The sequence below is a fragment of the Hyla sarda genome, chromosome 3, assembly GCF_029499605.1.
Source record: "Hyla sarda isolate aHylSar1 chromosome 3, aHylSar1.hap1, whole genome shotgun sequence".
Lineage (NCBI taxonomy): Eukaryota > Metazoa > Chordata > Amphibia > Anura > Hylidae > Hyla > Hyla sarda.
In genome coordinates this window covers 212359811-212387685 of record NC_079191.1, presented here as the reverse complement: position 1 = coordinate 212387685, position 27875 = coordinate 212359811, and the positions used below count along the sequence as shown (strand labels likewise).

At 44.1% G+C, this 27875-nt stretch overlaps 1 protein-coding gene across 10 annotated transcripts in view; it reads left to right on the top strand.

Annotated features, from left to right (window-relative positions):
* Positions 1–27875, top strand: part of CEP162 (centrosomal protein 162) — a 179415-nt gene that overhangs the window by 74717 nt on the left and 76823 nt on the right. For all 10 annotated transcript variants that reach the window (XM_056566001.1, XM_056566006.1, XM_056566002.1 and 7 more), the window contains 4 exons: positions 5458–5521; positions 5608–5863; positions 10992–11250; positions 11875–11993. In XM_056566001.1, coding sequence (XP_056421976.1) covers positions 5458–5521; positions 5608–5863; positions 10992–11250; positions 11875–11993 — 698 coding nt within the window. The remainder of the gene's footprint in view (positions 1–5457; positions 5522–5607; positions 5864–10991; positions 11251–11874; positions 11994–27875) is intronic.

The following is a 27875-nucleotide window of genomic DNA, read 5'->3' as shown; positions in this document are numbered from 1 at the left end:
CTACATCCGGAGGTGTTTGCAGTGACCTGCAACCTCTAGGGCGCTCCAGGAGTGGACCTCTACTCGTCCCACCACAACTGCAGCGTTCCTCTCTCCTGGTCGGGCCTGGCCCTACCTTATCTGTTTCCTCCCCTTCCTCTCATTCCAGAGTCCTGAGGAAACTCACAGCAGAGGGTGTTCCCGCCATTATCGTGGCCCAGCCTGACTCCGGCGGGCGTGGTACGTCGTCGTGGTCAGGCTCTTAACGACTTACCGCTGTGCCTTCCCTCTCGTCCAGACCTCCTATCTTAGGTCCCCTGTGCCACCCCTATTTACCGTCTCGGCTTTTGACAGCGTGGAGGTTGAGACTGCGGTTTCTCTTCCCAAGTGGTTCGCACCATGCTGAGGGCTCGCAAGCCTTCCTCTGCGAAGATTTACCACCATCCCTGGCGGTCTTATTTTCATTGGTGTGAATCTCAGCCTTTTTTTCTCTGGTCGTAGTTTTCCTTCCCCGACCCCTTTTCTCTTTCCAGTCAGGGTTGGCCCAAGGGTTGGCTCTCAGCTCCCTTTAGGGTCAAAGTTCGGCCCTTTTCATTCCTTTTCAAAGTCCTCTGGCGTTCAATGCTCATGTCCAGACCTACTTTAGGGAGTGGCACACACTGCAGCTCCTTCTCGGTCCCCTTCTCCCCCTTGGGACTTACACTTGGTCTTAGGTGCACTTCAAGGCGCTCCTTTTGTACCTCTCAGGGACATTCCTCTTCGCCTCCTTCCCTGTAAGGTGGCGTTCCTTATTACTCTTACCTCTGTTAGGTGGGTGTCAGAGCTGGCAGTTTTCTCCTGCCGTTCTGCCTTCCTGGTTGTATACCAGGGCAAGTTGTTTTTCGTCCAGGTCCGTCCTTTTTACCTGAGATGGTTTCGACTTTTTCATCTCAATGAGGATATCGTCCTGCCGTCCTTTTGTCCGGCCCCTTCTCATCCCAGGGAGTTTGCTCCACAAACTGGTTGTGGAGAGGGCTGTTCGGACTTATCTCTGTCACTTCCTTTCGGCAGTGTGACTCCATTTTTTGTGTTTCCAGAAGGTTGTCTTACAGGACGACCTGCTTCTACAGCAACCATTTTTCGGTGGATCCGGTCTGCTTACCGCTGCAAGGGGAAGATTTCCCCCTTCCGGGTTTTAGCTTATTCCGCCCGTTTTTCGGGGCATCCTGGGCCTTTCACTTCGTGGCTTCGACCTTGCAGTTCTGTACAGCGGCCACGTGGCCGTCTTTGCTCTCTTTCACAAGGTTCTACCAGATTCATACTTTTGCATCAGCTGATGCTACTCTGGGCTGCAAGGCGTTGCCGGGGGCGGTGGTCCAGCCATTCACCTGACTGATTCCTTTACCACCCAAGGGACGGCTTTGGTACGTCCCAAGGTCTGTGTCCCCCAATGGAGCCGATAGAGAAAAAGTGACTTTTGTCTTACCGTAAAATCCTTTTCTTGGAGGATCCATTGGGGGACACAGCTCCCGCCCTTTCCCGTTCCTGTGTTTGGTTACCTGTCCGAGGATGTGTTCAGTTATTTTTTGTTCTGGTTGCCTCGGACTGGTCTTGGTTCTCTACCTCTCGGTCATCTCCTACTGCTTGGTGACTAAACTGATTACCTCAGGCTCTGTAGGCGGGTATATCCTGCTGGGAGGAGCCGACTTTTTTGGTTTCCATAGTGTCGAGTCTCCTAGCAACAACAGCATATACCCAAGGTCTGTGTCCCTCAATGGATCCTCCGAGAAAAGGATTTTACGGTAAGACAAAAATAACTTTTATCCAATACTATTTGTAGGAGGGACTGTATAAATGACCCTTTTTCTGGTTTACTCATGACCTGTTCTACTACTTTCATACCACGATCATGTGGTATTGAGGTGTATAATGATATAACATCGAAAGAAGCAATGAGGGCCCCCGGTGGTAACTGTATAGATTTAATCTTGGCTAGAAAATTGGTGGTATCCCGAACATTTGACCTTACTTCCTAAAATTCATAAAACTCTGGTTAATCCCCCCGTAGACCTATTGTCTCCAGGAGGAATTCAAAAACATTTCCATCTTTTTGAATAAGGTACTCAGAACCTATGCAATTAATACAAGGTCTTATGGTCGGGATACCACCGATTTTCTAGCTAAGATTAAATCTATAAAGTTACCAATGGGGGCCCTCATTGCTTCTTTCGATGTTATATCATTATTCACCTCAATACCACATGATCGTGGCATGAAAGCAGTAGAGCCGGTCATGCTTAAGCATGGATGTAAACCAGAAAAAGTGTCATTTATACAGTCCCTCCTACAAATAGTATTGATAAAACAACTACTTTGTTTGATGTTTTTTACTTACAGTGTAAGGGTGTGGCCATGGGGAGCAATGTGGCGGCCACATATGCTAATATTTTCATGGCCCACCATGATTAGGATGTCCTCTTTGTATCCACACTTCAGACATGTTCTGGGGTAGTGGAGATAAATCAATGACCTCTTCCTCATTTGGAAAGGGGGTGAGGAAGAGTTGCACATATTTCATGAATTTTTGAATACAGTTGATCGAGACATACAATATACGCTTACCTTCTCAAATTGTATGGTCCAGTTTTTGGATGTGTCGGTTTCCATCATGGGCCACGGGTTGACAACTGATTTATACACTAAACCTACGGATTGTAATACTCTTTTACGTTTTGACAGTTGTCACCTGCGGGCCATGGTGGAATCCCTTCCATATAGTCAAATGCTTTGTGCCAAAAGGATAACTGATACAGATGTAAAATTGGATAAAGCCTTGGACAAAATTACTAAACAATTTAAACAGCGTGGGTAGCCAATAAGACTGATCGAGAGACAGAGATAAAATACAGAATGAGACTGATCTGGTGAGGATCAGAGACTTGACTAAAATTGAAAGACTACCAATGGTAACCCACATACAATGAATACTCTTGCAAAATAGCTCAGATAATCCGAAAATACTTGTATCTTATTAAGAATGTTTAAGAGATGAGGTTCCCTCGTGATGCTGTGGGAAATATTTGCCCACATGATGTGAGACATCTTTATAACTGAATGAGTTTATAATAATTTATATTAGAATACATTTTATAAAATTTATTATTTTTATATTTGTTTGTTCTCTCAGATATTCAATTCATCTATATAGACCTCTACACCACTGAACGACATGCAGTTCTTTATTTATTTTTTAATTTTTTTATTGAAATCAGGATCAAGTCGGATTGTTGTAGGTATTTTATTTATTAGTTAATTTTCATTTTTTATACTTCAAGATGGCTGCCGGGTTTCACAGATGCGGTATATAATCTGTCAGTGAAATCTCCCCCGTACTGGGAGTCAACCAGGCAGGATCCTACAAGTCGACGGGATGGCGGTGCTGTTTCAGGATCTGTTGTCCCGTTCATGCTGATATTGGCCTATTGGTGACCCTTTGGGCATCTATGGAAGTCATTGAATGGAAACCTACTTGTGATGGACTTTTGGAGACGCTGCAGTAATGAACAAGTTAAACTACCTGTGAATTCCCTGACTATATGCTTTAGCCCGTTGGCAAATGGAGAATGCTGAATGCTAAGAACAATAGCGCATGCGCACTTCATACAGGATAGCCATTACCATGGATACTATGATGCTTTTTCCTTATTGGCTAACACAATCTGACTTCCTCCTGACGCAGATGCGGGCCTTATGCCCTGCGCCTGCGCAATGATTTTTCACCCACGCTAACATGGTCTTCCCGTTTTACAAGTGCGTGTTGAGTACATTGGTGAGTGTCCACCCCAGTGTATTAATTTCAGCATTAATGAACGAATGTTTTTAATCAGCACTGCACTTTTCATGGATGGTTATGGTCCTCTTCATATATATGCACCTTAATTTGTTCACTTTGCAATAATTGTGATTTTGCCTTTAGTAAAGAAGGGGGGGGGGAGGTGCATATAAAACTTAGCTTTTAATAGTAGTTATTAAGAAATGTAATGCATGTGATGCAGTATTGTTGTTGAGAGGTGCACAAACCAAATGAACGCCTGATATAATCTGCTAAAATATAACAGATGGGGAGAGGACTCCCACAATATTAGGATAATGTACACAACAGTACATAGATGCCCGTAGTCAGCTCTCTATGTTCTGAAAAACCACAATGCCCTACGTGTTTCGGCACACTGTAACATGTGACCTCCTCAGGGGCTAAACAAGTGGTACATATCTCATAATAGTAAACAATAAAAGTATCTGAGCCCACAAGCATTGGGGCTCAGAAAATGGAGTTCTTCCTTAACCCAATAGAACGGGTCCACGGTTCTATCAGAAGCATAGTACGACACGGTTGCGGCGTCCTAATTGCGAATCGAAAGCTCCAGGGACGTGTGTTACCCGCAGTGGCGGGGAGCCGAATTGTTAGCCGGCTGCTCACACATGTCACATGATTTTGCCTTTACTATCATTATGTATAATAGGAAAAATTATGATATGCACTGTATTGATTGAATTTGTAATGTAATCGGCACTATTTAAGTACTCATGTTTGAAAAAAGCGGCGAGAGGCCGCAGAAACGTCGCACTTGGTTTCTGAGGATGGAATAAACACTGCACTTCATGTGAAAATTCTGTTGTGTGCTGCTATCCTTTTCATTGGATATATGTTGGATTCCCTGACCAGGAACCATATGATGGCGTGCACCTTACTACTTTAAACACAAGGGCGGATGTGCTGATCTTTCGACTTTTGTATCTATCTATCACATTTACTCAGATTAACCTCTTCCTGGCACATGATACACAGCTATCACTCCGATGCTAATCATCTAATTGTTTAGATGCCAGGATCAATAGCAATCTCTGCATCAATGTTGTCATGGCAGTCCAAGGCCTTCACTAAGCCTCCCTGGCAACTGTGACAAATTTACTTATACAGTAGAGCACCAATCTAATTGATCATTGCATATGCATTGCATTAATCTGCATAAGCAACTGAACAAATGATTATAAAAGTCCCCTAGGTAGACTAAAGTAAAAAAAATAAAATGATTAAAAATATAAATAATTCCCCCACATATACAAATTAAAATCACACACTTTTCTTAACAATTATTTCTTGATATTGCTGCATGTGTAATTATGCAAACTGTTAAAATATAGTGTTATTGATCCCACACCTTCAACTGCATAAAGGAGTGGATGAAAAAAAAAAGCAAGGTTCAGTTTGCTTGGAAATTCTGGGCAGAATCCACTGTCAGTGCTGAATTTCCGCTGCAGAATTTCCACCTGATAGAATTAATCTGTTCATTGTTTAGGCAGAATTATTGACTTTATTGCCGTTCCAAAGTGACGGTGCAGATCTGCACGGTCCTATCTCCGGCACCACCTACTGCACTGAGAATCATCTTAATTGTAAAAATAAAGTAATTTGAATCTGATCCTGTTGCACCACAGACATATCTACAGTAGATGAATTAATGCTTCGTATAAGAGAAGAAGAAGGTTATACCACTTCAAGGTAAGGCAAAATGAATTGTTAAAATAGTTTTTGCTAGTTTCTCCCACAGCTGATTGTTTGATAAATCCTCTTAATATGTTCCTTAGCTTAAACATAGACACGAACAAGGGGGTGCTTCCATATGTTCTGCATAAACCAAAAGAAGAAGATCTAAAGAAGACATTAGAAGAAGTTTCCCAATACAATACAAGAACAAGTAATGATTTCCCTGCACATGAACTTGATATTCATTACAAAAGCAAGACAAATATGGTAAATCAGAATGAAGAGCAGCCTACAGCTTTCAAAAAGCCAAGCCATTCAGAAATGTTTGCCCTGTACTCTGGAGAAAGAAGTGATCATGTAAGAATGATGCTAAGCACTTTAAATGCTGTGTATATTTTTCTATTGTGAGTCCTATTACGGTATAGAGATATGCCAGACTAAGGCTAAGTTTACACTTTCTGAAAAAACCCCAAGAAAACTCCAAATCTGCAGCACTGTGTTTTTTTCAGTGAAAAAACACAGCGGGCAGATGTTAGCTACATGTCAATACAAAGCTGCAAACTGCCATATCCACTTGGCATTTTTCAGTTTAGCGGTTTTTTTTTTCATCCTTTTGGCGTTTTTTCACGCCATATGGCATTTTCCTGCTCCAGTTTCCTGGCAGTTTTTCATAATCTCAGCATATTGAGACTTTGCCGTTTTTATTTTCTCACGTAGAAATCTATGGAAGTAAAAAAATCTAAACAAAGATGGAATTTGCTTTTTTTATTACATTTCGTAGGTTACTATTAAAAATAAAATACAGTAGGGATGGAAAAAATTGTATGGAACGAAATTGATATATTTGAGAACAACATTTTTATAAATTTTTAATCAGGGACCAATTTATGTGAGCAGGCAGGGACATAAAAATGTAGCCTGCAATATTAAACATGGATAAAGGGGCCATGTCATTGTTGTCATTGTAAAAAAAAAAAAAATATATATATATATATATATATATATATATATAATTTATTTATTTTTTTTATTCATTTTGTGAAACTTTTTATTAATTTTTTTTAATTATGTGTTTTATGAAGTGTTTGCTTTTTACAAAGTTTATTCTGTATATTTCCAACTTGATTTAGGTACTACTACTTCCAGCATGGAACAGACTGTGTAATACCTGGACTAATAGGCAGATCGCTTCGAGTGTCACTCCTGACATCCGTTGCGATCGTCTATTATAATCTGGAGAAGTGGGCGGGCCAGACACTGTACTCCTCTGTGATGTGAAGTTCTCTTCCCATCACAGATTCATGTATGCCACTGAGAGTTGTGATTGGCCCGCACTATGCGGCCAATCACAGCTCTCAGCTGCATATATGAATCTGTGATGTGAAGAGAAATTCACATTACAGTACAGTGCCGGGCAGGGGTGCAGAGAAGTGCGACGGCTTCTATAGATTATACAGGATGATCGCAGCGGGTGTCACTCCTGATCTGTCTATTAATGCAGGTACTACAGCTCCCAGCATGAAGCAGCATGTGCTCCATGTTGGGAGCAGAAGTACCTGCATTAAGGGACAGATCGTCCTGGGTGTCACTCCTGACACCCGTTACGATCGTCCTTTATATTGCTGAGATGTGGAGTGGCTCTCTGCAGTGCTCCACATCTCAGCTATGAACTCCGGGCTGGCCAGTGATGTAAATAGAAATTCACATCACTAATTCATATATGCCACTCAGAGTGGTGATTGGCTGGCACCATCTGGCCAATCACTGCTCTGAGCGGCAAATGTGAAATTTTATTTACATCACTGGCCGGCCGGAGTTCATAGCTGAGATGCGGAGCGCAGCAGAGAGCCGCTCCGCATCTCGGCAATATAAAGGAGGATCGCAACCGGTGTCAGGAGTTGACACCAGAGGCTATCTATCCTTAGTGCAGGTACTACAACTCCCAGCATGGAACAGTCTGTTCAATGCTGGGAGTAGTAGTAGTAGTAGTACCTAAATAAGGTCAGAAATAGAGATGAGCGAACTTTTGAAAAATGCGCTACAGTCCGCTTAAAATTTTTTATTTTTGTAAAACACCAGCCGGTGATTACTTTTCCCTGCCCTTTCACAGTATCTAGACCCTTGAGAGTTTACCAGGTAAAAAAATAGTACACTACTTAGATGTAGGTATGTTGTATGCACTTATTAGGGCAGAAAAATGCACTACTGTACGCTTCAAAAATTATCTGAGTAAAACACCAGCCGGTGATTACTTTTGGCTGTCCTTTCACAGTATGTAGGCCCTTGACAGATTATTAGGTACAAAATAGTACACCACTTAGATGTAGGTATGTGGTATGCACTTATGGGGGCAGAAAAATGCGCTACAGTAGGCTAAAAAAAAAAAAAAAAAAACACACCAACACCAGCAGTACACAACAGTGCTGCAGCACACAGTCACTGTGTACTAAACCCAAAATTGCAAAAACACTGGGCTATGAATGGGCTGCTGGGTGTGGATTATACCGTCTACAGACTAGTATAACAAGCAGACCAGTTGTTGTGGAACAAAGACACAGATTTGCCCAAAAAAATTAGTTTTCCCTCCTTTGAAAACGTTTCTGCAGCTGAAGTAACACACAGCTCTCTGCCCCTCTCTGTGTAATACAATAATGCTGTTCACAGTGACTAAGGGGTTAATTGCTGCAGTAAGAATTTTTTTCTGTGTAAAAACGCTGTGCTCTGTGTCCAACAGAAAACTGAGGTGACTAAGAGGGGAAATGCTGCTGCAAAAAGCTTTTCTGTGTAACACACACACAGCGGTGTCCGTCCTGTCTCTCTGCAGTGTAATGAAGTTACTGGCCGCAAAATGGCTGCCGAATATATAGGGCTGTGACATCACAGGGGTGACTGGCTGCTGATAGGCTGCATCCTGCATGTGATTCTGGGTCATCACGCCCGCCCGCCTTCTCGCCTTGCCTTCCCAGCGTTCCTTGCCCCATGTCCTGACATGTGAATCTACCATTTTAGATGCCCTGGAGCCTGGACCGCACTAAATGGAGTTTAATGAAGCGATAAAATTGCGACGATATTCGCATTTGTTGCAAATCGAAATTTTCATGAAATTCGTAACAAATTCGGGTTCGTCCGCTTCGATTCGTTCATCTCTAGAAATATACAGAATAAAGTTTCAAAGTTGTAAAAAGCACACACGCTTTATAAAACAAATTATTAAAATACATGATTAATAAAAGGTTTCACAAAATGAATTTAAAAAAAATAAAATATTTTTACAATTACACACTTTATCCATTTATCGATTATTAATATTGCCGGCTACATTTTTATGTCTCTGCCCGCTCACATAAAATGTATTAAAAAAAATGTGATCCCTACAATTTTTTCTATCCCTACTGCATTTTTTTTTTTTTTTTTGTACTGTACACACAAAGTTAAAAATGCGGGGCAGTTTTTCTGGCATTTTTTCTGGTGGAAACTTAGCCTAAAGCAGGGGGATGTAGCTGCTGGAACATGTAGGAACTCCTGCAAATTGGACCCAAAGCTCAGACACTTTCTCTTTTGTGAAATTAATGGTGAGACCAGTAGCATAGTTCAGGCGTCCCATCTGTTTTAGTGATTGCTTGAGACCCTATTGAAGTACCATGTAATAATGTATGTACCTTGATAATTGTCAACATTAAGAAAGCTAGGGAGATATTTAGGAAAGTACAATATACTGTAGAGAGTGGACACTTTGATAGCACAGTTGGTCACATGATCAGTAAGATCTGTTTATACTATATCTAGCTTTTATGTCAGAACCATTCATAGACTTTTTTTTTTAGACTGGATGTGCCAAAAGAGTGACTTTTTGGCATATTGCTAGTTGGTATGCATTGCTGTTTTTTGTTTGTACCTGTATCACAAAGTGAAGTATAATAAAATGGCATACTAAAAAAGAAAATGTAGAATTAGTGGCAGACATGCTTTATTGCATGCAATTGTAAATGTTTGAGGTAGAAAATTTTTCCAGCATTCATGCCAAGTGTTCACACAATGATACAGTGAATGGAGCTTAACTAATGGTTATATCTGCATTATAACTTTACATTTAAAACATGTCTTTATGCCCTGTTAAGTCATATAGACTTCATAGAGAAGGGCCCCCTGCTCGGGACACCACTCTATGTGCCAGTACGATTTGAACAGTCCTTGTAGCACATTAACCGCCATTTGTCTGAAAAGCTGCCTTGTAATACTATAGTTGCCCTTTAGGGGCTCTACGAAAAATGCCTGTCTAATCTCGGGTTCCCCAGCAAAATCAGCTGTTGACTGTTGACAGCTAATCTTTGTGGCAGATAGTTTGTAATGAGTTGTCTGTTTTGGGGTACATTCACACTTTCTTTTTTTTCTGCAGACTTTCTAATAGTAGTAATAAAATCTGCTGCAGAAAATCTGCAGCAAAAGGCACACATGTAAACATACCCCTAAAGGACAAATTATACCTCTTGTCAAAGCTTTAATTTTAAAAATGGTGTACATCTTTATGAGGTTACATTCACATCACTATTTTGCCATGTTGTTTTTAATCAGTTTTATTTTTTTTTCCCCCATAATGTATGCCTTAAAAACTGACAAAACTGTATGCAAACGTGCTATAAATTTAAACTGCATACAGTTTTAAACCATGTACGTTTTGAATTTAGATGTCTGGTTGCATCAGTTTTTGGATAAAAAATGTACTTGATGAACAGTTTCTTGCAATAAAGTTCAGGTTGTTTTATTGAAATTCCAAGAAAAGTATGTGTGGTTTGCTGTGTGCAAGTAAAAAAACATATCCCAAAAACCGTATACCACCATAGACCCATCAGTTTTTCATTGACTTTCATTGGTTTTATTTTTCATTTAAAAAATAAAACCTATTTATATGGTTCGTATATGGTTTTTAAACAGGACACAAAACCGTAGTAGACTGGTTTTGTGTGCGGTAAAAAACTCACAAAACCGTACACGGGCAAAAACTTACACAACCGAATGATTCTTGTTTCATTCTTTATTGCATGGGATGTCTATACATATGGTTTTCTTTACGGTTGTAAACAGTTTTACTATACAAAACCGTATACAGGAACAGTATAGCAAAATCGTGATGTGAATTCACCCTAAAAGGAATCGTGCATGATATTGGCCTTTTTTCACACATTACAAATACTTTATTGGGGTTTAAGTTTTGAATTATTGTCAGCAAATCCTTCTATGAATTTCTATGATGCAACCTGCTTAATAATTGAGTGCTATTGTGATGATTTCTTGAATACACAGCATTATAATAGAAATGATGAAAATACTTCTGCAAATTTGATAGTTTGCATCATTTATGATTCTTGAGAGGATTTACTCTTTTGTGCCATTTGAATACATTTTGTTCTTTTTTTCCCTCCCATTTAAGATAATTATGATTATGCTCATTTCTTCTTAAGTTGCTTGTAAAATGTTTTTCACCCAGGCTGACAATCATGTAAATTATCCTGCTGTAAGTACAGCCCCGCCTGGCCTGATCCATAAGAACCATCCAAACAAAGTTGTCAAGAGTCCAACATCCTTTTTAAGGAAAGGTCAAAACGCACACTATTCGTACGTGAAGAGCTCTGGCTATGGAAAGAAGAGCATACAAATAAAACAGACTTCTAATGATGACAGTTTGACGTCCAAGGAATTACATACAGAAATAAAGTGGAAGTCACCTACTGATCGTAAACAAAAAGGTATTGTCATTAACATTTGTTAGCTATTTACTTTTGTCTTCATAAATCCTATAGTGTTTGGCATAGTGACTATACACACACTTGCTCCATACAAACTCCTCACCACATGAGATCCACCTCCAAACCTCACTGCCCACACAGGGCTGCGGTGAAAAAGCACAATGTGCCTACTAATAGGAGACTATGCAGCATGTTTATACGCAATGTGTAACCCTACCCTTAAAGTGCTCCGGTTGCCTGGAAAAAAACAGCATGACAGTCTGAGGTCTTCTAAGATTGTATCCAACTTTTCAGGGCAACTGGAGCATTTTGAAAACAGAAGTTATTTTGCCAGACTAAAAAAATAAAAAATGATGGCAGATCAATTAGGTTTTGGTCTTGGCCAAGCTCTGCCAGCTGAAGTTTTCCTATGCCAGCATATATTCTGTCAAAATAAAATGTGAGGTTAGAAAATCATGTAGCAACAGGGAACATGGGCTACACAAAAGTATTTTCTGGATCAGTCAATATTGTTCAAATTTTTTGAATGGTTTGTCAAAAAGGTATGATCTACTTTTATTAATGTGTGAGCTAAAGTTTTTTTTTTTCCTCCCTCTCTCTCTCTCTCTCTCTCTCTCCTGCTAGATGTATTGTCTGCAACTAAGTCTATAAGGTTTGCAGAAAATCAAATTTGTTTACCAAAAGACAACATGAAACATCAAGAGACTGCAGCTCGAATCAATCTAGCAAAATCTGAAGAAAAGGTGTGATTTATTATTAGTTTTCCAAGTCTGCTTGTGTTCGAAAGGGGTTTTCCCATCTGAAAAGGACAAATAAATGTCCTACAAAGCGTCAGACAGACCTTCCAGCTACTGATTTAGCCTGATGGCATTGCAGTGAAAAATGCTTTTAAAATAGCATATTTTAACCTCTTCAGGACGCAGGGCATATGCATATGCCCTGCATCCTGAGTCCTTAAGGACGTAGGGCGTATGGGTACACCCGTGGGAATTCCAGTCCCCACCGCTAGCCGGTCGGGGACAGGACCGGGATGACTGTTGATATCTATCAGCAGGCATCCCGTGCATATGCCCAGGGGGGTCCATGCTGGGAGTTGTAGTTCTGCAACAGTTTTAGTTGTAGTTCTACAGGGTACATTTACATGGGCGGGTTTACAGTGGGTTTCCTGCTTCAAGTTTGAGCTGCGGCAAATTTTCCCCCGCAGCGCAAACTCGTAGCGGGAAACTCACCGTAATCATGCGCTTGTGTGAATGTACCCCAAAAACACTACACTACATGAACACATAATAAAGGGTAAAACACTACATATACACCCCCTTACTGTCCCCCTCAATAAAAATAAAAAACATATAGTAAGGCAATGTTTCCAAAACGGAGCCTCCAGCTGTTGCAAAACAGCAACTCCCTGCCTTTCTGGACAGTTACTGACTGTCCAGGCATGCTGGGAGTTTAGCAACAGCTGAAGGGAACCTGTTTGGAAATCTCTGGCGTAGAATACCCCTAGGTCCACCCCTATGCAATCCCTAATTTAGTCCTCAAATACGCATGGCGCTCTCTCAGTTCGGAACCCTGTCTCATTTCAAGGAAATAAACTAGGGCCACAAATGGGGTATTTCCGTACTCGGGAGCAATTAAGTTACAAATTTTGGGGGTCTTTTTCTCCTTTTACCCCTTATTAAAAGGAAAAGTTGGGGTCCACACCAGCCTGTTAGTGTAAAAAAATAAAACATTTTACACTAACATGCTGGTGTTGCCCCATACTTTTTATTTTCACATGAGGTAAAAGGAAAAAAAGACCCCCAACATTTTTAACACAATTTCTCCTGAGTACGGAAATACCCCATATGTGGACGTAAAGTGCTCTGCGGACGCACAACAAGGCTCAGGAGTGAGAGCGCACTATGTACATTTGAGGTCTAAATTTGTGATTTGCACAGAGGTGGCTCATTTTACAGCGGTTCTGACATAAATGCAAAAAAATACCCACATGTGACCCCATTTTGGAAACTACACCCCTCACGGAATGTAACAAGGGGTATAGGGAGCCTTAACAACAAGTTTTTGACAAATTTTTGTTAAAGTTGGATGGGAATTTTTTTTTATTTTTTTTACTAAAATGCTGGTGTTACCCTAAATTTTTCATTTTTACAATGGAAAATAGGAAAAAAGACCCCCCCCCCCCCAAAAAAAAAAACTTGTAACCCCATTTCTTCTGAGTAAGAACATACCCAATATGTGGATGTAAAGTGCTCTGCAGGCGAACTACAATGCTCGGAAGAGAAGGAGAGTCATTGGGCTTTTGAAGAGAAAATTTGTCCGGAATTGAAGGCCACGTGTGTTTACAAAGCCCCCATAGTGCCAGAACAATGGACCCCCCAACATGTGACCCCATTTTGGAAACTACACCCCTCATGTAATGTAATAAGGGGTACAGTGAGCAATTACGCCCCACAGGTATCTGACAGATTTTTGGAACAGTGGTCTGTGAAAATGAAAAATTTAATTTTTAATTTGCACAGCCCACTGTTCCAAAGATCTGTCAAACGCCAGTGGGGTGTAAATGCTCACTGCACCCCTTATTAAATTCTTTGAGGGGTGTAGTTTCCAAAATGGGGTCCACTGTTCTGTCACCACTGTGGGCATTGTGAATGCACAAGGCCCCTGACTTCTTTTCCAACCAAATTCTCTCTCCAAAAGCTCAATGGCGCTCCTTCTCTTCTTAGTATTGTAGTGAACAGCAGAGCGCTTGACGTCCACACATTTCCACACTCAGAAAAAGTGGGGTTACAAATTTTGGGGGGCATTTTCCCCTATTACCCCTTGTAAAATTTGGGGAAAAACCAGCATTTTAGTGGAAAAACATTTTTTTTTTCATTTACACATCAGAATTTAATCAAAAGTTGTCAAACACCTGTGGGGTTTTAAGGCTCACTGGACCCCTTGTTACGTTCCTTGAGGGGTGTAGTTTCCAAAATAGTATGCCATGTGTGTTTTTTTTTTGCTGTTCTGTCACTAAAGGGGCTTCCTAAATGTGACCTGCCCCCCATTTAAGCAAAATTTGCTTTCCAAAAATCCAAATGTGACTCCTTCTCTTCTGAGCATTGTAGTGCACCCGCCGTGCACTTGATGTCCACACATGGGGTATTTCCATACTCGGAAGAGATGGGGTTACAAATTTTGGAGGGCATTTTCTCCTATTACCCCTTGTAAACGTAAAATTTTGGGGAAAAACTAGCATTTTAGTGGAAACTTATTTATTTTTTTTGTTCATTTACACATCCGACTTTAACAAAAAGTCGTCAAACACCTGTGAGGTGTTAAGGCTCACTGTACCCCTTGTTGCGTTCCTAGAGGGGTGTAGTTTCCAAAATAGTATGCCATGTGTTTTTTTTTTTTTTTTGCTGTTCTGGCACCATAGGGGCTTCCTAAATGCGACATGCCCCCCAAAAACCATTTCTGAAAAACTCACTCTCCAAAATCCCAATGTCGCTCCTTTTTTTCCGAGCCATCTAGTGCACCCACAGAGAACTTGACATACACATATGAGGAATTTCCTTACTCGAGAGAAAATTGGGTTACAAATTTTAGGAAGATTTCTCTCCTTTTACCCCTTGTAAAAAATTCAAAAACTGAGTCTACAAGAACATGCCAGTGTAAAAAATGAAGATTTTGAATTTTCTCCTTCACTTTGTTGCTATTCCTGCGAAACACACTTACTGAATATCATTTTGAATACTTTGAGGGGTGCAGTTTTTGTAATGGGGTAATTTATGGGGTATTTCTAATATAAAGGCCCTTCAAATCCACTTCAAAACTGGTCCCTTGAAGGGGTCTTCCCTGCGTAGGACCTCTGAGAGGACTAGCTCTTCGTATCCCCGTACTTTACGCTCTCATAAACGTGCTAGGGGTGCCTCGTCTGACTTCCATTGAGTCTTCTGATAGACGTTAGCGTTCCCCTCATGTGTCCCGCCCCCCCCCCCCCCCCCCCTATCTTCTGGGCACAAACGTCGCTCCTCCAGAGGACGTTCTCGGAGTCGCTTCTCTGCTACGCCAGAGCGGCGTACCCGGTCTGGGTCACCCCCCTCCAGGACTGCCTCTACTCATTCACATTCCCCTGGTGAACTAGTGGTCGAGGCTTCCTAGCTGGCATCTGACTCAGAGGACCGCTCAGACTCAATTGCAACGGTGAACTCATTGGTGACAGCCATAAGAGACACCTTTCACTTGGAGGACCCAGGATCTTCGGATGTCAATCCAGGAGTATCCTTTCATCGTGCTAAGCCAGCACCTCAAAGGTTCAGCTCTCACGCTGACTTTGACAACATTCTGGAATCCGCATGGAAACATCCAGACAAGAGGTTCCCGGGAATCAAGTCAATTCAAGAACGTTATCCATCTGACAAGGACTTTGTCGCTAAGGTGGTTTCCCCTCCCTCAGTGGATCCACCAATCTCCCGGATCTCTAAGGCGACTACACTGCCTCTGGCAGATGCCGCTGCCTTTAAGGATTCTGCGGACAAGAAGGTAGAATCTTTAGCGAAGTTCGCTTCTGAAGCAGCTGGCTCTTCTCTTCTTCCCCATCTTCGCCTCGACATGGGTGTCCAAGGCCCTGTCGGAGTGGTGCCAAAAGCTCCATCAGGATATCTCAGCGGGATCCCCCCCAGAGGATCTATCTGCTCTGGCTCTCCAATGCGCTAAAGCTGGGGACTTTCTGTGCACAGCTTCCATGCAGTCAGCCCATTGTTCTGCCTTTGCTGTGGGTCACCTAGCGGCTCTCCGCCGCTCTATGTGGCTTAAAGCTTGGAATGCGGATTCCGCTTCCAAAAGGTCTCTCACTGAACTTCCCTTTACGGGTGGCCGTCTTTTTGGCAAACGCCTTGATGAGATTATTTCTGATGCAACGGGAGGTAAGAGTTCCTTGTTACCGCAAAATAAGGCTCGCCCTACTTCCCAGAGGAAGTCCTTTTCCTTTCAGTCCTTTCGGACCTCTGGCACCAGTAAAGGGTCCGGGCAGGCGAACCTTGCGGGACAAGAAGGTTCCCTTGTTCCGCGCACGCCCGTCTTGGAAGTCAGACTCCAACCGGTCCGGCCATTTTGCGCCCAAATCGGGCAACGGCAAACCCACTTCTGCATGAAGTGAGGCCCCCACTCGCGGTTTCTTTTCGGGTGGGAGGTCGTCTCTTGTTTTTCCGAGACATCTGGACTTCGCACATTCAGGACTCTTTGGTCAGGGATGTGGTGTCCAACGGTTACCGGAGGGATCGCTTTTTTCGATCCCGGGCCCTCCGGTCTCCTCCTCTGGCGAAGCAATTTCGAGCGGCTCTCCAGTCTCTGCTTCTCCAGGGGGTTATCGTCCCCGTTCCTCCAGGGGAACGTTTTCAGGGTTTCTATTCAAATTTTTTTGTGGTCCCCAAAAAGGACGGTTCTGTGCGACCAATCCTAGACCTCAAGCGCCTCAACCGTCACCTTCTCATCCGCCACTTCAGAATGGAATCCCTCCGTTCGGTGGTGGTGTCCCTGGAACAAGGGGAGTTTCTTTCATCGGTAAACATCAAGGATGCCTACCTCCATGTGCCAATATTTCCGGGCCATCATCGGTACCTCCGCTTTGCGGTTCCAGATGGGCACTTTCAATTCTTGGCCCTCCCCTTTGGTCTAGCCACGGCTTATCGGGTCTTTACAAAGATCCTTGTGCCAGTGATGGGCCTGTTATGGTCGAGGGGGATCTCGGTGATACCCTATCTGGACGACCTTCTCATCAAGGTCCAACCAGAGCCCAGACTTCGGAGAATCTGGACGTCCCTCTCCACACTCTGACTCGCTTCGGGTGGATGGTCAACCGGGACAAGTCAGTCCTCTGTCCTACCCAGTCTCTAACCTTCCTGGGATTTCGATTCGACACTGCCTCTGCCCGAATTTGTCTTCCGCCGGACAAACGTCTGGCGCTCCGGTCGGGGGTCCGCTCCCTCCGGACCCAGGTATCAATCTCCATCTGCACTTGTATGGAGGTCCTGGGTCGGATGGGGGCAACTATGGAGACCGTACCCTTTGCCCAGTTTCATTACCGCCCCCTTCAACTGGCTATTCTCTCTCGATGGAACAGGTCTCCCCTGTCCCTCGATCGTCAGATTGTTCTCCCTCGCAGGGTCAGTCAGTCTCTGCTCTGGTGGCTCCGCTCCCCCCCTTCTTCTCCAAGGGTCCTTTTCTTCCCCTTCACTGGCAGGTTGTTACAATGGATGCCAGCCTGTCGGGCTGGGGCGGTGTGTTCAGGGATTGGACGGTTCAGGGACTCTGGTCTCCCCCGGAGACTCTTCTCCCGATAAACATATTGGAATTACATGCGATTCTTCTTTGTCTTATTGGGAGTCCCGTCTTCAGTCCCGTCAGCATACAGTCTGACAACGCCACGGCCATGGCGTACATAAATCGTCAGGGCGGCACTCACAGCTCTGCAGCCATGGCCGAGGTGACCAAGATTCCCACCTGGGCGGAGAACAAAGTTCCGGCCATTTCGGCGATTCACATTCCGGGAGTGCTCAACTGGGAAGCGGACTTCCTCAGTCGGTCCTTTCCCGACCCCGGCGAGTGGTCTCTTCATCCGGAGGTCTTCGCGCAGCTCTGCGACCTCTGGGGCATTCCGGACGTGGACCTCTTCGCGTCCCGGCACAATCGGAAGATTCTTCCGTTTGTGTCCAAGTCCCGGGACCCTCAGGCTCTGGCCGTGGACGCCCTAGTGATTCCTTGGGCGGGGTTCGCCCTACCTTATCTGTTCCCTCCTCTTCCGCTCCTTCCCAGGGTGCTGAGGAAGCTCAAGGCAGAGGGCGTCTCCGCCATTCTGGTAGCTCCAGATTGGCCCCGAAGGTCGTGGTACGCCGACGTAGTCAGGCTCCTGGACGACGCTCCTCTGCACCTTCCGCTCCGCCCGGACCTACTCTCTCAGGGTCCTCTTTGTCACCCCAATTTACAGTCGCTGCATTTGACGGCGTGGCGGTTGAGACTGCGGTTTTGAGGGCCCGCGGGTTCTCTTCCCAAGTCATTCACACCATGCTCAAGGCTCGTAAGCCCTCCTCCGCAAGAATTTACCACCGTACTTGGCGGTCTTATTTTCGTTGGTGTGAAGCTAAGGACTTCTCCCCGGTGACCTTCTCGGTTCCCAATCTTCTATCTTTTTTGCAGTCGGGGCTGGAACTGGGGTTGTCTCTCAGTTCCATTAAAGGTCAGGTTTTGACCCTTACTGTTCTTTTCCAGCGACCCCTGGCTTCTAATTCTCATGTCCGGACCTTCCTGCAAGGAGTGGTGCACCCTGTTCCTCCTTATCGGTCACCTTCTCCCCCTTGGGACTTGAATATGGTTCTGAGTGCCCTCCAGGGGGCACCCTTTGAGCCCCTTAGAGAGGTGTCTCTCCGCCTCCTTTCTTGGAAAGTGGCGTTTCTTGTGGCTATCACCTCCATCCGGAGGGTATCTGAACTGGCAGCTCTTTCCTGCCGTTCTCCATTTCTGGTGATCCACCAGGACAAGGTCTTCTTCCGGCCAGATCCTTCCTTTTTACCGAAGGTGGTCTCGGCTTTTCATCTCAATGAGGACATTGTCCTCCTGTCTTTTTGTCCGGCTCCTTCTCATCCTAAGGAGCGCTTACTACACAAGCTGGATGTAATTCGGGCTGTTCGGTCTTATCTCTCCATCACTTCTTCGTTTCGTCAGTGTGATTCCTTTTTCGTCCTTTTGGAAGGTCGTCGCAAGGGACAACCTGCTTCCGAGGCCACCATTTCTCGGTTGATTCGGTCCACCATTTCGGAAGCCTATCGCTGTAAGGGGAAGATTCCTCCTTTCAGGGTTGTGGCTCATTCCACTCGTTCCGTTGGGGCATCCTGGGCTCTCCAGAATAGAGACTCAGCCTCGCATATTTGCAAGGCGGCTACCTGGTCGTCTTTGCACACTTTCTTGAGGTTTTACCGAGTTCATACTTTCGCATCGGCTGATGCTAGTCTGGGTCGTAAAGTGCTGCAGGCGGCAGTGGATCGGCCGTCTGCCTGAATACTTATCTGCCCACCCAAGGGACGGCCTTGGTACGTCCCACGGTCTGTGTCCCCCAATGGAGCCGATAGAGAAAAGGAGATTTTTTTTTAATACTTACCGTAAAATCTCTTTCTCGAAGGTTCCATTGGGGGACACAGCTCCTGCCCTTTTTGGTTTTTTTCCTTTGGTTCTCTGTCCGAGGGTGTGTTCAGTTATGTTTTTTCTTCTGGTCCTCGGACAGTTTTAGGTTTTTCTTTGACCTATTGGTCTCCTCCTATTGCTCTGGAACTTAAACTTACTAGCTCAGAGCCTGAAGGCGGGTATATCCTGCTGGGAGGAGCTGACTTTTTTTATTGCCATAGTGTCACACCTCCTTAGAGACAGCAGCATACACCCACGGTCTGTGTCCCCCAATGGATCCTTAGAGAAAGAGATTTTACGGTAAGTATTAAAAAAAAAAATCTCCTTTTTATCCAGTATTGGGACCACAGACAAACTTATAACAGGTACCTCATTGTTACTGCTGCTACATAACTGTGCAGTTATATCGTTTTTCTAGCTGACAGTTTCCCTTTAATTGTTTACACAAACAAAGCAGCTCATCCATACAGCTGGCTGTGCTTGGTACTCCAGCTCAGTCTTTTTCTGAACAGAAAAAGAACAATGTACCCTAGTTTTGGTTAATTAACAAATGTAAAATATTTTTTTATGGGTGATATATAGTTGAAATCAATGTAATTTAGAGAAGCTAGGTGTCAAAGTATTGAATAAATACACAGATTGTATTCCTAATATATAGTCAATGCTGATTGGTATATAGTGGACATTCAAAGTTGGTATGCAAAATTAATTGTTTTGTCACCTCCTCGCAGGGAGGAAAAATAAATATGATTCTGTGCACATCATTTGATGCTCTGATATTACTTGATGTTTCCTGTGGAGAGAATAAATGTTGTACTGCCATTGTTGAAAGGTAACATCTCTGTATTGTTTCTTTTCAAACAGTCATACTGTGTAGATACCTATAATGTACAGTTCACATGCAGTTTTTGTTTAAATAAATAGTTTATTTTAGAGAAATGAACAGTAATTGCTCTTGTGGAGAAGGTTATCGCTCCTGTCAAAAGAGGTTGGTACAATGCACCACTCACCAAATTGCCACACATGCTGAGCTCCAAGGTGTTATTATGTGGTCTTGGCCACTCTGCTCAAGTGATAGCGTGTGGCCCTTGCCAGCTCGTCATCCAACTGCAAGAGTGAGCTAAAGAAAGCAGAAATCCAATAGAAGCAGTTTGTGGCATCCCATGCTGATCTCTATGTTGAGATCTGTGCAGGTAGTATTGCGGCATCCTCATGGTGGTGATGGTTTTGGAACATGTGCTCACAGGGTAAAGGTATAAATGATGAAGGTAGTGACTGCCTTGGGGGCAAATGGTGTGGTTACTTGAATAGGCTATCAAATAAGGTAAAGCGAAAACGACTCAGCACAAATATTAAAGGAAAACCCCAACCATTGGCAAACTTACTCGTTCCTTAGAAATATCGCTCACATTCATACATGGACAGAAATAAATGTGAAAACGAGGTCACAAGACTGCAGGATGAAAGAAAGGCAGGGGGAGAGACGGACACCTAGACAACCCTGTTTGGTGCCTGTTTGTGCTTTCTCAAATAAGAGAAAGTGCAAACAGGCGTCTGCGTTGCCCCGGTGTCAATCTCTCCCCCTGCCTGCCTTTCATCCTGCCATCTTGTGTCCGCGTTTTCACATTTATGTCTGTCCAGCTACATAAGTAAAGTCTGAACAGGTCTCAAGCTTCTACAGTGGTGAATTAAATAAGTTAGTCAATTGAATTGCTAGATGACTGACCTTTTTCAATAGCTCTATAGATTCTGTATAAAACTGTACGTTATTTATAAGTCCAGGCTAGATTGTACTTTGATCCTGAACTGGCAGTATAGGTTTTAACTAAAAAGTGTACTGGATTCTATTCCAGTAACATTGAGAAAATATATTCTTATTAAATAATTAAAATATAGTTTTTACAAAATAAATTATACTCTATATTTAATAATTTGTAATAGCTATAAAAAAAAAAAAAAACAAGATACGGTGCATTGATATATATCTAATATGTTAAAGGTTGAATGACAACCTGGGTTTATGGGAGGGGCCTGGGTGGTATAAATACCAGCACGTTCAGGTGCACGTTGGACGTCACGCTGTAGGGGATCAGCTGACACGCCAGTCAGCTGATGCACAGGAGTCACGGTTTTCAGGATAATGGTAAGCGGCCGGCGTGCCGACATCCGCGGCAGCCCACTCTCCGGAGGTAAGCTGGAGCACGGAGGGCGCCCTCGGTCAGCCCCGGCCCCGGTTTCAGCACCTCCAGTCCTTTAATTATGTTCCCACCCACGCCCCGGGTTCCCGTACTCCGTCCCCGATTCCCCCGTCCCGAACTCTCCTCCGCTTTCTTTGCGTTGGCCCCTGGACCCCTCTCTCCCCCCCCCCCCCGTTGCCGTTTTAACTCTGCTGGGTGGTGCATGGGGAGGGGCCTTGGCGGCTACTGGGTTGCCGGAGCGGCAGAGGAGTTTCTGACTTCTGCGGGTGGGCCCGAATCCCTTGCCTGGGAGTTTTACCGGGGTTCCCGCCACCCGTGGCCGAGTGGCAAGATCGGTTTACCCCCCCTGCCCCCCCACCCCGCTCACCAGTGCGGTGCCGCCGCCGTCTCTGTGCCCGGCTGGTTCTTCACCTGGATTTCTGCGCCGGGTCACCTCCTCCTCTTGCTCGGCCTCGTTCGGTCGCCCGGCCGCGTGGTCCGGGGGGGCGGAGCCCATGACTGTCATGGTGCCCGGCCTGGTTCTCGCGCCGGGCTCTCCTCCTCACTCCCCGTGGCTCAGGGCGGCGGCATCGGCGTCCTCCCCGTTTGCAGGGGGCGACGTCGCCGGGCCGCGTGGTATGCAAAGGGGCGGAGCTAACACTTGCAAGCGGGTCAATACACCGGCTTCCCTATAGACGGGGGACTCATCTAAGGGCCCGGCTCCCCGCGACCACAGGGCCGCGGGTATGCCAAGGGGGAAGTCTCCGGTGCAATTCCCCTCCTCCACTTATCACACCCGAGGTTTCCCTGCCGGACGCAGGGTCCCCACGGACCACGTTTAGTGGTGGCTGACGGTTCACATAGCGGCCATGCCATGCAGCCGCTCACAACGTTGTGCCATACAGTCACTCATAACAGTTGATAACGCACAGTCGCTCAGAATTTTATTTCGTACAGTCACTCGCCATTCATACCTGGCAGTCACCTAGCATTTATACCGTCCAGTCACTCATAGCTTTCACTCCGTGCAGTCACTCATAGCATTTACACCGTGCAGTCATTACATGTTACCATACAGTATACACGCATATATTTTCGTTCAGTATACACTTACATTTACTATACGGTATACACACTTGCATTTACCATATAGCATACACACTTGCATTTCCATACAGTATACACGCTGGTATTTTCCATACAGTATAAACGCTTGTATTTTCCATACAGTATACACGCTGGTATTTTCCATACAGTATACACGCTGATATTTTCCATACAGTATACACGCTGGTATTTTCCATGCAGTATACACGTTTGTATTTTCCGTACAGTATACACGCTGGTATTTTCCATTTAGTATACACGTTTGTATTTTCCATACAGTATACACGCTGGTATTTTCCATACAGTATACACGCTTGTATTTTCCATACAGTACACACTCTGGCATTTTCCATACAGTATACACGTTTGTATTTCCATACAGCATACACGCTTATATTTCCTTACAGTATACACGCTTATATTTCCATACAGTATACACGCTTGTATTGACCATACAGTATACACGCTCGTATTGTCCTTACAGTACATGCTTGTATTTTCATACAATAGAACACGCTTGTATTTTCATACAATAGAACACGCTTGTATTTTGTTCAATAGAATACGCTTGTATTTTCGTACAATAGAGCACGCTGGTATTTTCATACAGTAGGACACGCTTGGGTTTTCATACAAGGACACGCCCGCATTGTCATACAGTATGACACGCTTGTATTTTCAAGAACATGCTTGGATTTTCATACAGGGTACACGCTTGGATTTGCATACAGTGTATACGCTGTGTTTCCTACAGTGTAGGTGCTTGTATCATCCAGGTAGAATGCACGCTTGTCTTGCATACAGTATAGATGCTTGTATTTGCATACAGTATACACTCTCGTTTTCTCTTAGAACATGTGATTGTATTTGCATACAAATATGCGATTGTACATTCACACAGTATACGCGCTTGTAAGGTAGGCACGCTTGCATTTTCCATATAGATTACACGCTTGGGTTTCTTACGATGTACACACTCGTGTTTCTCATGCAATATTTACACTGGTGTTTCATACGGTACACATGACTGTAATTCGTACAGTATGAACGCTTACTCTTTCACACAGTGTACATGCTCGTATTTCCAGTACAGTATACATGCTCGTATTTCCAGTACAGTATACACGCTAGTATTTCCAGTACAGTGTTCTCGTATTTCCAGTACAGTATACACGCTCGTATTTCCAGTACAGTATGCATTCTAGTATTTTCAAGTCAGGATACACGTTTGTATTTCCAGTACAGTATACGCGCTCACTTTTCTATATAATATACGTTCGTATTTTCTTTATACAGTATACACGATTGTATTTTCCGATGGTATTGTCTGTACGGTATGCATGATTGCACTTTCCATAAAGTATACGCGATGGTATCTTCGGTACAGCAGGCACGATTGCATTTTCCGTACAGTATACATGATTGCACTTTCGGTACAGTATACATGATTGCTTTTTTCCGTACAGTATACATGATTGCACTTTCCATACAGTATACGCAATTGTATCTTCTGTACAGCAGGCACGATTGCATTTTCCGTTCAGTATACATTATTGCATTTTCAGTACAGTATACATGATGACATTTTCCGTACAGTATACACGATTGCATTTTCCGTACAGTATACACGATTGCATTTTCCGTACAGTATACACGATTGCATTTTCCGTACGGTATACATGATGGCATTTTCAGTATGGTATACACGATGGCATTTCCATTCTGTAGGCACGCTGGTGGTTGCCATGCGGTGTGCATGCCGGTGGTTGTTGTGGGTGCGCGCACTGGTGTCTACTGTACGGCGGGCATGCCAGTGTTTTCTGTACGGTGTGCCCGCATGTGGTTGGCATACGGGGTGCGCCCGGGTGTTTTACCATTCGGTGTGTGTGCTGGTAATTAGCACACAGTATACATACTTTTATGTTCCATTCAGTTACACGCTCAGTTTCCATTAGGGATAACACGATTATGTTTTAGATGGTGTGACTCTCAGGTTTCCGATGGGTTAAAACATTGATGTTGCATTACGAGATTTCATTCATATTTCCATATGCCATGGCATACTATTGTTCACCATATGGTACAACACGCTCATGTCATACGTGGCATACGCATAGGTTTCCACACGTTATTATACGCTTATGTGTCTATACGGCATAACACGTGGTGTTCCATACGATTAATGCGATCAAATTCCATATAGCTTACACACACCCGTAGGCCTTCCATACTGTATTACACGCTTACCGGGCTATAGTATAACTGGATCATGTTTTCTCACCGTGGTAAGCATAGGTGTCTATGGTAATTGGGTTAGACATGTCTTACTGAGTGCATTTTCACCATTTTGGGTCATGTCCCGTTTACAGGTTGTGGATATTCTAAACCTGCCTGCCACGTCTGCAGGGGAATACATCATTTGGGCTATTGTTTCAGACACGTTTTCCTGAGCAATAGCAGCAGCACACATAGAGGAGTATATACCTGATATGCCTGACTCATTCTCAGGTGGGATATACTACTTGGTTATTGTTGCTGACACGTTTTCAGAGCAATAACATCACCACACATAGGCAGCTGTATACCTGTTATGCATGTCACGTCCTCAGGTTGGGATGCACTGTATAGTCGTATGTTCTGACACGTTTCCAGGATACAACTGCCATACCGGTATTAAAGTGATCATTTACGGGTGAACTGAGTCTGGTTGCTATAATATGGGTATGTATACCTTATGTAATTTCGCTTACTATCATAGCATTTTCTACGGCACATGCGCTACGTAAGTTCGAGCATTCTACGAATAAGTTACTACTTGCATGACGCGATGCTTATCTGCCCTTTTGTTTCGGGTACCCAGTAAAGGTCTCCGTACACGTACGTTATTTTAAGCAGGTTACTTAGTCCTGATTCTACGTTCATGAATAGGTCAGGTTACGTTAACATACCATCGTTATAGGTTCTACGTCAAGCTATCTTACTTTGCATACAGTAGTCATACGCTTACGTCATTGTTGCGGGTATGACACTACGTGCTAGGCATAGTGCTTACTTTCATGGTAACCACAGTGCACGGATCTTACACGTTATGGTCATTTGCATCAGGCACATAGGCGCATTATCAACCATTTTGAATCAGGTTACGTTTACAGGTTACGGATATTCTCACTTCCTGCCACGTCTGCAGGGGAATACATCATTTGGGCAATTGTTTCGGGCACGTTTTCCCGAGCAGTAGCAGCAGGAAAATGTTAACATGGTTCAGTTAGTCGTTTTCTCCCATAGTTAGGGTCGTTGATTTAGGGAATAGTTCGTGGTATCGGCAGTATATATCTGTAATGTTCTGTGTCTCATGACACTTGGGTTTCTTTTTAGGGCTCCCTACGGTTGTCAGGTTTTGGCCATCATCCTGGAAACTACATACTAGGTTTACGGATAGTGGGTCATGTGGTACAGTAGGATAGGGAGCGAGTTGGTCAGTCCATTCAGCAAGTTCAGGTGGCGAATATGCACATGGTGTCTAGATGGTAGCTAGGGCTTCTGGTGAGGTAGGTGTCATTATAGGGATGTCCGCAGTAATATTGGATACTCGCTGAGGGGGTTGGGAACATGGCCTGAAGGCTGGGTTGGCAGCTCAGGCTCTGGTATCACAAGGGCATATTATACCACTCCCCTAGGCATGCTGTTTTTTGCCCACTTAAGGTGTACCCCCCGACGGCGGCACGGGCACACCTCTGCCGCAGATTAGATAAGGTAGGTTATGTCCGGTATTCTTGTTACAGGATAGGAAATAGGGTTATAGTTATCATGGTATGTTAGGTTGGGTAGGCGTACGTTCCATACGCACTGAAAGGCCCTGACCATAAATACATATATATTCCAACACATGTTAATGTGTTTCTGTCAAAACCAACACTATGGCTACAAATTAATATCTATTTCACCATGCGTGTTACTATTTATGGATATTATTTTTTCAGTCCCTTAAAGGGGTACTCCGGTGGAAAACTTTTTTTTTTAAATGAACTGGAGCCAGAAAGTTAAACAGATTTGTAAATTACTTCTATTAAAAAAATCTCAATCCTTTCAGTACTTATTAGCAGCTGTATGTTACAGAGGAAATTATTTTCTTTTTGAATTTCTTTTTTGTCTTGTCCACAGTGCTCTCTGCTGATACCTCTGTCTGTGTCAGGAACTGTCCAGATCAGGAGGTTTGCTATGGGGATTTTCTCCTGCTCTGGACAGTTCCTGATACCGGCATCAGGTGTCAGCAGACAGCACTGTAAACAAAACAAAAATGAAATTCAAAAAGAAAATAATTTCCTCTGTAGCATGCAGCTGGTAATAAGTACTGGAAAGGTAAAGATTTTTTAATAGAAGTAATTTACAAATCTGTTTAACTTCCTGGCACCAGTTGATAAAAAAAAAAAAAATGTTTTTCACCGGAGTAGCCCTTTAATCCCTTAAGGACGATGCCACCACGCCCCCTCCCATAGACTCGCATTGAGGGGGCGTGACGTCACATGGGGGCGGAGTCGTGATGTCACGATACTCCGGCCCCCGTGGTCGTCATGCTACACATTTGGAGACTCCAGCGCTGTGGAGAGCTCACAAAGGTTGGTGCGCAATGACATTGCGGGAGTCCCCACGATCAGATATCTTATCCCCTATCCTTTGGAAAGGGGATAAACAGTATTAGGGGCGGAGTGTACCCCCCCTCCCCCCCCCCCCCCCCCCGGGTATTACAAGCAGGACAGCAGTGTAGGAGATCGCAGCCCAGGTATTACAAGCAGGATCACAGTGCTGGAGATCGCAGCGCTGTGCACGGCAGGCAGGACGGCTGCTGTGCCTGCCTGTGCCGTAGGATCGCAGCGCACAGTACAACTCCCCCCTCCCCATTAACTGATTACAAGCAGGATCGCAGTGCCCCTCATTACAAGCCCGCCGCAGAAAAAGCGCGTAAGTGAGCCCAGCCAGGATTCAGCTGACGTCACGCCTGCTGGGTCACTCCCCCTTCCTCTCTCACAGATGGCAGCAAAGGGAGCAACAAACAAGGTATTGATAAAGGTAGGAAAAGGGGTTTTAGAAAAAAAAAAAGTAGGATTAGTCAGGGAAAAATGGCGGGGGGGGGGATTAGAGACAGATGAGTTCATGATAGGTACTCCTTAACCCCTGCATTTAGAT